The 16189-nt window shown below is 37.1% G+C and overlaps 1 protein-coding gene across 1 annotated transcript in view; it reads right to left on the bottom strand.

Annotated features, from left to right (window-relative positions):
- ush2a (Usher syndrome 2A (autosomal recessive, mild)) overlaps window positions 1-7648 on the bottom strand; it is a 405544-nt gene extending 397896 nt beyond the window's left edge. Inside the window, exons 1-2 of the mRNA XM_088939657.1 lie at window positions 7173-7648; window positions 3078-3231 (exon numbers count right to left, since the gene is read on the bottom strand). Of these exons, the coding sequence (XP_088795783.1) occupies window positions 3078-3231; window positions 7173-7648 (630 nt within the window). The remainder of the gene's footprint in view (window positions 1-3077; window positions 3232-7172) is intronic.
- Window positions 7649-16189: the final 8541 nt, after the last annotated feature.

Genomic DNA, 16189 nt, shown 5'->3' with positions numbered 1-16189 from the left:
GGTGAGAGTGGGGCTGAAGTAAGTTGCAGTTATTGAAACCAGGGGTTTGCGACAACAATGTCAACCATACGGTATTCACAAAGTTCACCATTTTGTGTTTTGAAATTCAAAATAGTATAATGTTTCTATACCATCAATGAATTTATTTTGTTACCAAGATTTAATAACCAGTCTGAGAAATTAGGACTGTAGTTCCCCTTTAAGTGGATTTAAAGAAGCACATTAAATCGAGATACCATTTCACTAGCATCTAATGCACCGCAAATTCCACCTATTGATCTTCTTTGGGCAGTGAAAGGCAACCCGAATCATGCTGCAACACACCGCACCTTGCTTACAGCGCACATGAATTTTGACACGCATTCTAGTTGGCTGCATCTGTAATTCAAAGTAAAACAGCTCTGACCTACCCTGACTGGAGTCACTGATTTATTCTCTAAAAGCTAAATGTTTAGTGTCTCCAAATTTCTTTTATTTTGAGCAATTAACCACTCAATATTGGTTAGGGAAACACTCAAGTAATTGTTATAGAGAAGATTTGAGTACCAGGAGATCAATGTTTCAGAAAAACAGAAGTACAGCTTCCAGAAGTGATCAACACATGAGAGAAACTCAAATAGCATCTGTGTGTGATAATTTCACTACTTATCTCTTTCTATGTGAGATGTGAAAATATTTCAGCCACAATTCAGAAAATTCTTCTAAAAACACTACTACTACCTACTACTAAGTTTAGACAATCATGTTCCAGGTTTCTGTGTATCATCATGTATTCATCTGATTTTCACTAATAACATTGGGCCAACTCAGTAGCAAGTGAATGTTTAGCACCTTTTTCACCACAATCTTTTTCACCTCAACTGAGAACTGTTTGGGTTTATAGGTTGACAAGTTATTTTTATTTTAGGGAGATAAGAAATTAGACATGTACTGTTTTGTAAATGGAGTTGTGCTTATTTAAATGTTTTTGGTAATGCTCTATACAAGCCTTGCAAGATTTCTATTGTTCTTCTACAGTCACAAAATGGTTAACATTAGGTCCTCATCTGTAATTGCAACAAATATGAACAATACAGTATAATGCAGTACAAACTAAGTGAAATATATTATTTATTTATGGTGATGATGATTTACTTTTCTTTGTTCCTGGCATAGCTTCATTAAAGAAAATAGAGTAAGGGTTAAAGAGTAAAAAAACAAACAAAAACTCAGAAAATACACCACTTGCACATTCAAAACAAACTAGTTGGTCATATTTATGTCAGGATTTAGGCCTAGAGGTCTGCACAGGCATGAAATTGAAGCCCGAACCCGGTCCATACCCGAGAACTTCAGACCCAACCCAACAGCCTGAATGGTACTGCCAAATTTGAAACCCAAACCCAAAATCGCTCACTCTTTTCCACTCAGACTGAGTAGACACATGCACACACAGAGACAGATTCTCATAGATGTGGTTTTACAATGCTTTGCTCGGCTGCTATGCGCTTGAGTTGATAGACGGAAAATGTCATGTGCTGAGGAAAAACTGGTATTTTATAAATTTGTAATACTTTTAAAGTGGGGAGCCGCTGCTAACCATTATAGGCCTACTAAAAAAGCTAGTGCTATAAGTAAAGTAAATATGCGCGCAGGCATTACTAGTTTTAGCTGCGTCATAACATCATGCAAGCCAACACAGCAGAACACAAATATGTTACACACATATTGTACGTGAAAGAGAGAACGAGCGATTTGTATTTTTCTAATACAATTACATTTAAAACATTAAATAATAATAATTCATTTTCACTTATTAGAAAACAAACCCAAATCCGGCCCAAGCCTGAAGTTGTACAGTACGTGAAAAACTGACCCAAACCCAGCCCGAAACCCGATCCTTTGTCGGACCCCATCGGGCTCAGGTCGGGTAGCAGAACTCTATTTAGGCCTACCACAACGCTAAGTCTGACCTTACTTTAATGCAAACGTTTAGCTGGGAAGAAGCTTCTCTGTTTACTATACAGTACACTATACAAAATTATTCTTGTTTCACAGACTATTCCAGAGTAGACTGAAATATAGAAAAAAACATAAAAGTAGAATTAATGTAAATAGAAACAGTTAAGGTACAGTACAGTATATGTGATGTTAGGTATCTTAGAGCGTGTTCTTTACATGGTACCCAACAATACAACAGAGATTGTGCAACTATAGTTGCAAGTATCGGTCTAAAGATCTTCTGGAAAGTAAGATACACATTAGTGCCCGAAATCTATACACATTAGTGCCCGAAATCTCAGTGGACAAGAACAAAATAAGAAAAGTAAGACTTACAAAATGAGAAGAGGTCATCTGACTCCTTTTACTCACAGGACAGTTTAGTAGTTAAGTGAACCCAAAATGATATACAGTACAGTACCACCACTTCTTGAAGGAGCTCAGACCTCAAACCAGACTTCCAGACATACACAGCTTTTCATGTAAATTTGTTTGTTGTTACCCATTCTGAAATAATTATAATTACAGGATTTGATACTGTCTATAGGCATTAGGATTTTATATACATGGATTAAATCTCCTCTTGATTTCCTCTGAATTTGAGATTTAGACTACAGAGGTTTTATTCTCTGTGTATAACAATCCTCTAAGACCAGGTCTAATTGTTGCTCTTCGTTCAGCTTTCTCCAAGGGTATAACATCCATGTTGTGGTATGGTGACAAAAAATTAAGACTGAAGCATTCCGTTTGCTTTTGTATTGCTTTCCTGCACTTTCTTGGTGTTTTGTATCTTTCTGTAATGTGTCATATGCTCTAATGTTATCCAATTTACTTGTTGCTTATTCAAGGAATTCTAACAAGTACAGTACATTCTAAATCCCTGTTATCTGTCTCTAAAATTGCCTATTTTATTTTAAAATATTATAAGTATTTTTTTAGCTTTCTTTTAACTATAATTTTTATAATTATACTAATATTATGCCATCATGTTGCTGATTCTAATTTCTTCTCATCACATATTTCCAGGAACTATTATAATAAATAATAATAAATGTTTAAAACTGAAGCTCAACACAGTGTTGCAAGAGTACAAGTACCTGTACAGCCAAATGGATCCACTGACCAGGAGATGTACGTCCCAGCGTCTTTACTCTCACTGAATTTGGTACACCATAGTGCAACTGGATTTCTTCTTCGGAGATAGTCAGCATAAACACTAACATGCTGCTTACACTTTTTTCAATTATAGTCCTAGGAAGAAAAAATAGAATAATGCATATTAGGCCCACACAGTCACATGAAAATGATAATAAAAAACAGCAGTTCTACCACCACAGTCATTCCAATGGGTACAGACGGCTCAAAGCATTCATTTCACATTTACAGTGCCTTACAAATGTATTCAGGCCTTTCAGTTTTTACAGTACATTTTGTGTCTTTAAAATTGCAGTGATATCACTTTGAAGTAGCAATTAATATTTGTTATATACTGTACACTACCTACTGTACTTCATACATTCAAAGGTACTGTATACTCCAAACTGAGTAGCTAGGATAAGAGGAAACCAGTTATGGAATCCACTACAAGGCTAACGTTAACTTTAAAAGAAGTTACAAATTTCAGTGGCTGAGATGAAAGAAAATGTGCAGGGGTCAACAATATCCTTGTCACTCCACAAAAGGAGTTTGTAAGGAACCAATAAGAATGACTTCCCAAATGCCATATGGGGTTTACAACAAAGCACCTGGGTGGCTCTGTACTGCAAACATGTGGCAAAAGGTTTTGTTGTCAGACAAGACAAAATTGGAACTTTTTGGTCCAAATCCAAAGCATTACATCTGATACAAACCCAATATAGTGCATCGCTTACACAACACCATCCCTACTGTGAAGTATAATGATGGCAGCATTATGTTATAGCTGTGTTTCTCATCATCTGTAGCTGGGAAGCCTGTCAAGACTGATGGAAACACAGATGGAGCAAAATGCTGGCAAATCTTTGAGGAAAACCTGCTCAAAACCTAAAACTGGGACAAAAATTCACCTTAAGCTGTAGTGGCTTAAAAGAAAGAAAATGTCCTTGAGTGACCCAGTCAAAGTTCTGACTTGAATCCTTTTGAGAATCTGTGGAAAGACTTGAAAACTGCTGTCCATAGCAATCTCCAAACAACTTCAGAGAGCTTGAGCAAATCTGCCAAGAAGAATGTTCAAATATTGCACCAGGTTGGTGAGAAAAGATGGTACAGACTTAATCAAAAAGACTTGTGGCTGTAATTACTTACAAAGGTTCTTCCACTAAATACTAGAGGTCTGAATATTTATGCAATCAACTTATTTAACTTTCTTTTTAGTTTTTGATGACATTTACTATATCTTATCTTACCTTTAGAATTCTTTAGTTTGAGTATTCAGGTTTTGAAGAAAATATTAAGTTTATTAGTGCATATGCATCCTTTTGTACTTTTACAAAATGGCACATAAAAGTGTCACTTGATGCAGTCCTGTTGCTGCATCTCTCTAGACCATTTAAGCCCAAGAAGCTTGGGCTATTTTTGATACTCTGTGAAATAAGTTAAATTCCATGGTTGCTTGGCTTATATATATCCAGACTGTTGTCTTACTGTTGTTACGACCCCAAGTGTCTAGGGGTAAAGGGGTGTAACATTTAGGATAATTTTTGGATGCAGATGGGTTCTGGTGAGGAACTAGGAAGCTTGATAACAAGGGTGGGTGCAAAAGTGATGATTTGAAGTTGAATAAGTGACTGGTATGAAATAAGACAATAACACACAGGGTAAGGGAACTAGAGTGGTGCCAAAGAAAAGAAAATAAACAAAATGGAGCTGGCTAGGAAAGTGAGGGAAAGCCAATCTGACTACAAAAGAAAACCCAAAACACACGGTCTTCGGCATCTTCAACACCCTAGCTAACCTCCACTGACTACCCAAAACCATACAAGACAAACGGCACTCACCTGTACTAAACTAGTGTTACTAATACAAAATCAACTAAGTGTGTAGAATGTACCCAACAACAAACTAACCTTATGCACAAAAGTTCACACAAAAACACAAGTGAACTAGGAATACAAATAAGGGAAAACGAGAGTAATCAACAGGAACAGGGTACAAAAGAACACAAAAGTTGAACATATAACATGTTAGGGCAAGGTTATGGCAAAACAAGGATAAACACACAAACAAACGAAAGTACAAAGAGACGAACAGAAACAAACAAAAGCCAAAGCTATAAGAAAACACACACACAAAGCCGAAGCCGAAGCCGAAGCCAAGTGAAGCAATAACCAAAGCCGAGCAGGACCGAAGTCAAACAAAAAGCCTTCCTAAAAACCTCCATGTTTTATACTGAATAAGATGCACTCTGATTGGCTGAAAGGCTGATTGATGATGATGTAATATGGAACAGTGGTGTAATGGTGGGCCAATGGGGGAGGGAGAACAATCAAAGGTCAGCAGTGTGGAACATAACAAAAACACACAGACCACACACTGGGACGTAAAACATTTTCTATCATTTGTCAACATTTTCTAGCATTTCTATAATATGCAATTACCATAATTTTAAACTAAAGAGAAATCCTATCAAAAACACCACTTCTAATTTTGAACATCAAGCATAGCATTAGCTACGAACGATACATGTGAAAATAATTTTACTTTAATGTATAATGTAAGTACAATGTAGTGTTCAGTTCATAAACACTATCAACATATTTCAATGCCATAGGTCAGCTTCTTAAACATTAAAACATTTTCACTTTGTCATATTCAGAAGCTAAATATTGGTTGATTTATACATGCACAAATGCACATCTACAGTCGAAAGTACTTAATCCTTGCTTGCAACATTTGATCAAAACAATGTTCAAAAATATACTATAGCTCACTACCCTATTCTCTCATCATTTTGTGTTATTTAATTTCTTAATCTGATTTAAATAGCATTTATAATGTAAACAATCATGTATGTAGTTCTACATACTGTATATACCATTACAAAACTGACCACATTTTTAAGAGGACTAATATTTTCATTACAAACACATTTTTTAATGTTTTATTGAGACTATTTTCAAAATAAATATTGGAATTACCAATTGCATTCGCTCAGTGTGGAATCACTTTTAACTGCATAAGAAAAAAATGACCCATGCAAAACTCCTCCAATAATGCACACCTGTCAGAATTATTCATTATTTGACAAGCTGCCAGTCCACAACCCTTATAACTCTAATTATTTATGACAAATATGACTGTTTTTAGCAATCTAATCCCTAAATCATTTTGTTACATTTTCCTTGCCTATTTCATCAGGGTATTAATAATCCTGGAAGGCGCTGTATATTTAAGAATGTAATGTTATGATATGTAGAATATGGTTCTCTGCAAACCTGAACCAATATTTTGGGGAAAATGCTATTATAATGACTACTCCTCATATAAACCACTCTTTTAAAATCTGTTGTTTAGTTATTTTTATTTATGTTTAACTTCTTGTCTTTCAGTATTCAAGGCACTTGTTGTAAGTTTTCTCTTTTATGATTAAAAAGATGATCGTCATTCAAACAATATACTTACTTAATGTCTTCCCTTGTCTTAAATAACAACTGCTCTTAATTTTCCACTCATTTTCAATAAATTATTACACTACAAAATCCCTAAAAACCTGCTGTATTATAAAAAATACTGTATATTTACTGCACATTTGTACAATTTTTCTTTGGTCAGGAAAGGATATTGTCAATAGATAGTGTTACTGTATGTGCACATTGTACATTGTACTCAGGTATTCACCAAATACAAATAGATATTACACATACTGTAGATTTTGGGAAAACCTAAATCTGTTGATGAGAACAGACACTGTGTGCTCACTTCACTGTGAGCATTATAGCAAGTATGATGAAAAAATCCATATGTCAAATAAAGCAGCACAAGAGAAACTTTAGGTTGAGGTTAAAGACGTTTTTCCCACTGTTATGTAAAAACATAATGGTACCTGTTGTTTCCATGTAAATAGGAGGAATAGAATGCAAATATTACTCCAGTGAAAAAAAAACTTAGAAATGATATAGTCTTTGCTTGTAAAATGTTCAAAAGCACCTAAAGAATTCAGGTGATCTATGATTTGTAAGGGCATTCTGTCATCAGACACCTGTTGTGCTACTTACATTACAGTGCCTTGCTCGGGTTTCAACCACACTGCTAAGGTAAATAGACCAGTAGATTGAAGGTCTTGCAGAGGAGGGGAAGTAAAACAATCTCTTTGGTTCCGAAAAAGAAAGCTTGTTGAGTTACTCTGTGACCCTGGGCGTAAAATGTTCTGGTCTTCTGTCACACATGTCCCAAGTCCTACAGAAAAAAGGTTTACATAGGAGGGAGTAGATGATCTGTAGGCACATTCTTGAATGCAAAATTGCTGAGTGCAAGTAAGCAGGCTGTCCTTTGTCACAGTTTTTTGACAGAAGGCATTCCTTTCTGGTATGCCACATGTTGATTGCGATGGCACAATGGTGACATTTTTAAAAGCCCCTATATTTTCAAGCCTGGGGAAATGGCCCTGGCAGTTGACAGGATAGGAAGAGATGAAAATGGTAACGGTATAAAGTAATAGCAGAGCACCTTTCCCGAGGAGGATCCAAATCATTCTTGATAGAAAAGGTCTCTTTTAATATAACAATATTTACTAAGTACTGATGGCAATGTTGGAGGTGATGTTTTTACAGTCCTGCTCATTGAATAAAGCTGAAGAGGGCTGAGCTTCTTGCTGGGTTAAATTCTGGACAGGTCTGTAAAAAAAAAAAAGAAAATTGAGTATTCCTCTTCCTTACACGAAAACAAACTTGTGATAATTATATTGTAACGCTTACGGCCGACAGGCACTGTGTAAGAGCCGGCGTACCAGAGCAGGTGACGTCACCACCCTTCCCTGTGATAGCAGGACTACAGCTACTGGGCTGTGAAGAGATCTCTCTTTAGCACACCAGGCTGGGTCCCTGCTGAGTGATGTGGGAGTCCTGGGTTTGAGCCCCCGACGGTGGGGGGCCGACCTAATGCGGCAAGGGCGCCCACCTGAACCCCCGTTGCGTTACATTGGTGTCAGCAGTGGGATGGGATAGCCCTTCGCTGGGGACAGCGAGTTAAGCAGGGGAGAGTGTAACGCTTACGGCCGACAGGTGCTGTGTAAGAGCCGGCTTACCAGAGCAGGTGACGTCACCGCCCTTCCCTGTGATAGCAGGACTACAGCTACTGGGCTGTAGAGAGATCTCTCTTTGGCTCACTGGGCTGGGTCCCTGCTGAGTGACGCGGGAGTCCTGGGTTCGAGCCCCCGACGGTGGGGGGCCGACCTTATGCGGCAAGGGCGCCCGCCTGAGCCCCTGTTGCGTTACATTGGTGTCAGAAGCGGGGTGGGATAGCCCTTCGCAGGGGACGGCGATTTAAGCGGGGGAGAGTGTAACGCTTACGGCCGACAGGCACTGTGTAAGAGCCGGCGTACCAGAGCAGGTGACGTCACCGCCCTTCCCTGTGATAGCAGGACTACAGCTACTGGACTGTGAGGAGATCTCTCTTTAGCTCACCGGGCTGGGTCCCTGCTGAGTGACGCGGGAGTCCCGGGTTCGAGCCCCCGACGGTGGGGGGCCAACCTAATGCGGCAAGGGCACCCGCCTGAACCCCCGTTGCGTTACAATATCATATTATAACCTTTTGCCTTATGAGTATTTTTCTTCAGAAAAAAAACTGGTATCATTGTGTCAGTGTACCCCTGTCTAAATAGTTCAAATTAGTAAATGCCACCATAGCATACTGTGAAATAGAAAAAAACACAAGCCATTAGCATAAATATAATGTCGTTTATATACACTTAGTAGACATAAAGAGTTTTACAACACTGTCCGCTTCACTTTGTTGAACAGTTAAAAACTATTTACTCCTATAAATCTACTGTAAACGCGAATAACATTAACATTTGTACACAATTTGCAGTATAAACAGGGCAGTTATGAAATTATTTGTTTTTTAATGATGTGTTTAGAATTATGTATTAATGCTAGAAATATTATAGCAATTCGGAAACAAAATAGTACTTAACCTTCACTTAGTTTTGTTTAAAATATTAGGAAATGTAATCGTAGCAATTGTTATTTTATGCTTTCCTAGCTTAAATCGAAGTGTTAATCAGTAGAAGCCATACAATATGATGGGCATTAAGTACATTTATTTATGAGAGCTTTTTTTTCAGGAGCATGAACTGTATCTGGAAACAGTAAATCCCTGAACATCTACACGTTATTCAACGAAGCATTCAAGGTCTTCAAGCACAGTACAAACATTCAACACGTTGTACTGCACAGCACTGGAGAGAAGTGCGTAATCAAAGATTGTACGACTTTAAAATATTACATTAACGAAATGCACGGAGGTCTCAACATTCAAGTAAAAAGGTCTTAGAGACATTTTAGTAGCTTTTTATTACAAAAATAGTATTGAAGTTTAATTTTAAACTAAAAGCGCGCAAACTTATTTAATTTATTACGAATAAAAACGTTTTTTCCTTACCTACTGATGTGTCTTCGTGGTGCTTCTAAAAACTATTTCGTCGCAAAGCTGATTATAGCACATTGCCATCTGGACTCCGGCCTTTGCTGCAAAGAAAATAAACGCAACTTACAGACCTTACAGGCATTCTATAATATGTGCATGTTTTCAAAAGCAGTCTTTTTGGTATTCTCCATTTTCTGCATATAAGATAATAATAAAACGTAAATTTGTGGAATATATTGCTGCCTTTTTGATCATTATAATTCCCCGTCTAGCGGAGATGAATGATATTGTATTACTATGTCTCGGTTTGACAAGTACCTCTTGGTTCAGGAACGCCAGCAGCCGTCGCTAAGCAACGCTGGCCGGGGCTGAGTCGGGCATTAAGGTGCCTACTAGAGAAAAATGCACGACCACGAAAGACATTCAGTAGACGGGAGCTGTGAGTTTACAGTAGTGCATTGTCCAGCCTTTTCTGTGTCTGAAACACCAGTGTATGCACCATTTTGAGTATGGAAGAAACTCGAACAATTAGACCATTTCTTTTACTCTCCCATGTTAACACTTTTGCTAAGTAATTAATGAAAGTGAAATAAACTACATTTTTTACTACTTTTTAGTTTCTTACTACTAAAACATAAAAATAACAGATTTATGTTTATGCCAACGGTATAAAATATGAGCTTAATATGCTTTTAATATACAGTATATGACTTAAATATGACTTAAATATTACAATATTTAGTCAATATTACAAGTATCATATTTTAATTTGCAGGGTGATAAGTACTGTATAAGCATGGAGGAGAGACAGGTCTATAGATAAAAAAGTAAGATATTCAAGAATACCAAAATACTGTATTTGCAGGGCCCAAAAGAATGATTTGTTGTTTTAAAATCACTTTTAGATACATTCAGTGGAGGGAGGCTATAGTTTGAAGGGTTTCAAATAAGGAATACTATTGATAATTCTTTGTTAATTAAATTATTATTATTATACCACAGTATCTGGTGTTTATGTAATTCTATAAAAGAAGGGAGAAGTTGTGGGGCTACAGTATGTGGCACATTTTGATAAAAAGAGAAATTTGGGAGATTAATTTAATTAGAGCAGCCTTTTCAGACTTTTTCAGCCAAGAACCCCCTTCAAAACCTGACTTAATATGCACACTCCTGTCACTTCCCTTGTGTATTACAGATGCACTAGTAAACAAGGAACCATTCACTACTACTACTAATAATAATTTCTTACCTGCTAATGAATGTGGGTAGACCTGCATTTTGGAATTAAGGTTAGCAAAACTAGGTTTAATAGAAGACAGTTTCACTCTTCCATTGTTCTCAGCATCCAGCCTTTGGCCATACTTTGTCTTAACTGCTGTGAGTGCAAAGAAACCAGCAACACAAAAGTATGTTGTGGCAAAAGGCATTAATGCCCTCAAGGCTTGCTTCGATAGGTCTGGGTATTCTTCCACCACATGTGCCCAGAAATCCCCAATGGTTTCCATTTGAACTGTTACTGCAATCCTCCATCAGACATCAACTCCAGCAGTTTCTTTTGTTTGTGAAATGACAGGTTTGGAAACAGGGGTTTAACTTCAAATAGACTTCATATCCTGCTGCTGACTGAGGTGATGGAGGTCTTCAAATATGAGGCCTTTCACATGCTTACTTAAGAGCATTTTGTTTGTTTCAGTGAATTTTGACAGTATTGGAAAGCACTGAAGAGACTTTTGTTGGACACAGCTAGACCAGAATTTCAGTTTTTTTTATTATTTATTTGACTTTGTCTTGCAAATTGATGATGAAACCTTGGAGAATTAAGTTCAGTTTGTGCAAAGCAGAAAAAAATGTCTGCTAAGTATGCTTGTTTCTGTAGCCAGGCTTCTTCACGCAAGCAAAATGACAACTTACTGTAAATAGGTTGTCCACAAAAAAAAAAGCTGAAATTCATGTCTCAGTTCAAAAAACCTTGTAAAAACTCTTGTATTCTCTGTCCATGTCATTGCACAGTGGTGCGAAAATCCTAGAATTCAGTGGGTGAGCTCTCATGAAGTTAACTATTTTAATGGAATCATTCAGTCCTGACAGGAGCTCTGGCATATTTTTAGAGGCAAAGGCTTCTCAATGAATGCTACAGTGTACTCAGAAAGTCAATGAAGCAAACTTCTTGATGTGAGCTACAACTTTCTGTTTCCCAACAGCTCAATTTCCCACACGGTAAGCCTAGTCAATTCTGTTGTTTTTTGTGAAAATGTCAAGGGCTGAGTAATAATATGTTGCATTGATGGGCCTGTGACACCCTAGTGTTGATGCAGATTTGTGCCTTATTACCTGCTTTACTACCTTGATCAAAGGCCCTCTTAGTCCAGACAACAGTGAATTACCACACCAATCAGAGTGTGCAGCTGAACAAAGTATCATTACTTTGGCAATCTGTATACAGCAAATTCCTGAACGATTTCCGGGCAGTTAGCTCTGCCCACAACCAAAATGTCACAGGGACACCTCCATCCCCTGGGGGATGAGTCAAGAGCCTTTGCTAAAAAACTAAAAAGCTCTAGTGAGCAGAGAACTTTTGGGAGATGGAAGGGTTGCAGGAGACTGCAGCAGATGGACCCAGGAGGACTTAGGACACCAAACACTGGGAGCAGTGGAGGAAGACCCCAGAGAAAGCTAGATGTCTTTCTCCCACCTTTACCCAAAAATGGACTTGGAGACAGACAGGGTAGGGAGGACCACCAGTGACATATTTTCATACTGCCGTAACTGAGGAGGATGCTTGAAACATCACATTTACACTGTGGCGTAAATGGGGGACACAGTGTTACTGACTGGAGGTGGTTCTGGGGAATAGTGCTGCTGAACTTTTCCTCTATGACATTTGGGTTTGATAACTGGGGTCCAATGGGGTACTCATGCTGATCTGGAATGTATGTCCTTTGGAGTTATTTTTTGTATAATGTGCCCTGGGTGTTGGATAGACAGTGTTAAATTTTGCAATCACTAGAAAATAAAAAGTTGCATAGTTGCTGGTCTGTGCATACACTGGTGATTCTGGGAGATAAATAGAAGCTGTGGCAGGGCAAGAAGGGTTCTAGCCCCCTTTATAATTGCTACAGTATGTTGCATAGTCATCTACAAAAGAAAGTAATTCCTGAATTTAGGGGCCTCTATCCATGACACAATCATTAAACAATTGGTCCAAAATATACATTTTAATGCCCTAACAAGTGAGATTTTGAGGTGCAAACATGTCACAATTAAAAATTTGAAATTGAGGTATGCTATTTAAATACCCAAGCTACTGTAGGCTCATTAGAATGGGAGCATAACATAACAGGAACTTAACAGAATTGAACTCATAAACTACAGACCAGTCAGTCTTACACTGGTTACAAGAAAAGGTTTGAAAATGGATTTAGAGAGCAAAGGTCCTGTTCAATTAACTTACTAAAATGATTTGAATAATTATACACGAATACTAGTTAATACTAAATAGATATATTTTGACTTTCAACCATCAATATCCAAGGAAATGTTTGAAAATGGATGATAGGCCTGCTTAATGAACATTTTAAGGAATACAACTTCTAATATGATACATTTGAAAAGTGATATGCTACATGGATTCATTTTAGTCAGGTTGCTCTTCCATATCTGTACCTACATGTATGTTTTATCTTCTGGAACAGAAGCTAGGTAATTTTGTAGATGATACAAAATATGGGAGTGTAAACATAGAAACAGTGACAAGAGAATAGCGAAGAGACTTAGAGGCATGGATTAGGCAGATATGGCAAATTAAGTTTAACATTGACAAGTGCAAACTAATCTACACTTTTAGTAGAAACAAACTATACAGTACATACTTCATGAGTGATTCACAGCAACATACAATGGCTGAAGAGAACTACACAAAAAAGCAAAAAAGGAATGTGGGTGTTTATAAGTAATAAAAAGCAGACAGAATTATTCTTTACATAGAAAAATGTGTGGAATTTATATTAAGCTTAATACTGTGTTCAGTTCTGGCCACCATACTACAAAAAGGAAATCACAGTAATAAAATGAGTTCTAAGAAAAGTAACAAGAATGATTCCTGATATCAAGGAATTGCAATATCCAGACATTTAAGAGAGCTAAATCTCTTCAGTCTAGAACACAGGAGATTTGGTTAAAGAATATGTGATACTATTGGATGAGATACTTTTTGAAGCAGATACTATCAACTGTTTACCCAGGCTGGCTGACTAAAGCTGCCTGGCCTTGGTCTAGAATATACTATACTAGTATATACTGTAAATTCCTAATGCTTATTTACTAAATAAGATCAGTGCCGGGGACTGTTTTCATACAGGAATTCTTCTGGCTCCAAAGGCCTCCATGCACAGAATAGGACTGAATGCACAGAAAAGGCTTTGTCTTCTCAGAAGCATTTTTCATCCCAAGGGTCTCGATGCGCTTTGCAGGTAGAGAATGCTCCACATTTAGGTAAGCACAACTTACTACACGACAAATAAGATTAATTAAGAAATGAAAAATTCCTAAACCAAATAAGAGAGGGAAGATTATGTATGCCAGTTTGTGAATGTCTAGTGGGATTTTAAATGATGCCACGAGACATTCGATATGTCTGTAATGAATGATGCCATGGAATCTCTACCACAGATAGTCAAATATGTGGTTGAGCACCTCAGCTGAAGATCTACAGTACCATGCCACCTTGCTAGGGCATGGTTTTGAGATTTATGGTGTAAAGATTAGGGTACAGTACAAGCACCTACTGTAGTTCACCATCATTACTTTAAGTATCCACCAGTTTTTCCCATCTGAGAAATCATTGGCCTTGCTTTGCTCTTGAGAACAGATAAGATCGGAGAACAAAGAGGTCTCACTTCTTATGACTATAATTACCCATACTGATAAATAAAGCCTTTATTTATAGTTACCTGGCATTGGAAAGTCATAGTTGTTTTGTCAGTGTGTCACTACAGGATGGAAGCGGTCCAGTGCAATCTGCTTTGAAGACTTTGTGTTCATGGATGGAAGCAAACCAGTTCCATTTTCTTCTTTAATGAGTTTTGAAAACAGAAGAATTTATAGAAACACATACAGTATCATGCCTAGGATCTTCTAAAAATAGTGAGCTAATGTTTTCTCTTAGTCTACTTCCTGCAGGTTGTCTTAAGAATTAACAAAAACAAAGTGTTTTGGAGTCTACATTTTAATTTAGAGGTGAGTGTTCCTTGCTGTAGAAAGTCTTTTGTCCTTTTCTAATAAACAGGGTCTGTTACACTTGCAAAAGCATTCAGTCCCAGTTTTAACTATGAAGGAGGTTTTCCTCTAATATTTGCCGGTAATTTGCTTCATCTACTGTATGTTACCAACAATCTCGACAAGATGTACTATATACTGGGTTTGCAACAGATGCAATTTTTTACATGTAGCCCAAAAAGTTCCACATTTTTCCACATATTTTACCACATGTTTGCAGTATCACTTTGGTGCTTGGTTGCAAGCCCCATGTGGAATCTGAGATGTTTTTTTCAGTTCCATATAATCCCCTTTTCTGGAACGACCAGGATAATATTGACTCAAAGAATATTTTCTCCCATCTCACCCACTAAGGTTTGTTACTCTTTCAAAATTGCCGTTGGCCTCATGGTGGCATCCTCAACAAGTTTACCTTTTGTAAACAGGCAGTGTCTGTGCCTTCAACTAATTATTATGGGCTTCACGGTGTTAAAAGAGATAATATGGGTCATTTAAATGTTTTTATAACCTTCTCATAACCTGTGCCTTTCCACAAAGAGTTGTTATAAAATTGTTCAAGATTGAAGTTTAGCTTTAAAGGCACTACCTGTATTTTTTACTTTGAATGTGTGGAGTAGGCTGCATATAGAATATAACATTAATTGCTATTTTATAGTGGCATGGTTGCAAGCCTTAAAACAACAAAATGGGGTCTGAATACATAGGCACTGTATGTATACTGCATGTATGTTTTGTAGTTATTATAAATGGATGCAAAGGTTGAGTGCTCCAGATCAAATCTTCTACTTTTATTCCAAATAAAAGTAGAAATTTTGACAAGTGAGAAGACAAAGGTGAACAAAAGAGAAGAATGAAGATGAAATGTGAAATTTACAGAAATTGGATTTACTTTAAGTTTGGCTGAATTTTATTTTTAGATTCAAAATGTAGAAAATAACTGTAGTGTTGTGACAGGAATGTAGAATATTGGTAATCCCTGTTGTCTAAACATTTAAATCTGTGCTATTACAGCCAGACAAGCCTATTTTACATGATTTAAAACAGCTTGCTAGTCTATCTAAGAAAAAAAGTCAACAGTGATAACAATAACATTTTCTTAGAATTGATTTTATACCTACATAAGAAGCTTCTGTGTACTCTCTTTATGTAAAGTAAGCATGTGATGACAATGATATAGTGTTATGCATTTAAACTACATAAACAAATTAAAAATAGTCTTTATATTTTCAGACAAGTTTGTTATCTACTAATCTCATTTTAACAGCTGCAATCGGTTTGGTGAACAAAGGGAAGTCTAACTACTTTTTAATTAAGTGCACTTAATGACCTTAAGAAGATTAGTACGCCTGCCTAATAATCAATAAACTACAGC

The sequence above is a fragment of the Atractosteus spatula genome, chromosome 2, assembly GCF_055471065.1.
Source record: "Atractosteus spatula isolate fAtrSpa1 chromosome 2, fAtrSpa1.hap1, whole genome shotgun sequence".
NCBI classification, from domain to species: domain Eukaryota; kingdom Metazoa; phylum Chordata; class Actinopteri; order Semionotiformes; family Lepisosteidae; genus Atractosteus; species Atractosteus spatula.
This window is presented reverse-complemented; position numbering and strand designations above follow the sequence as displayed.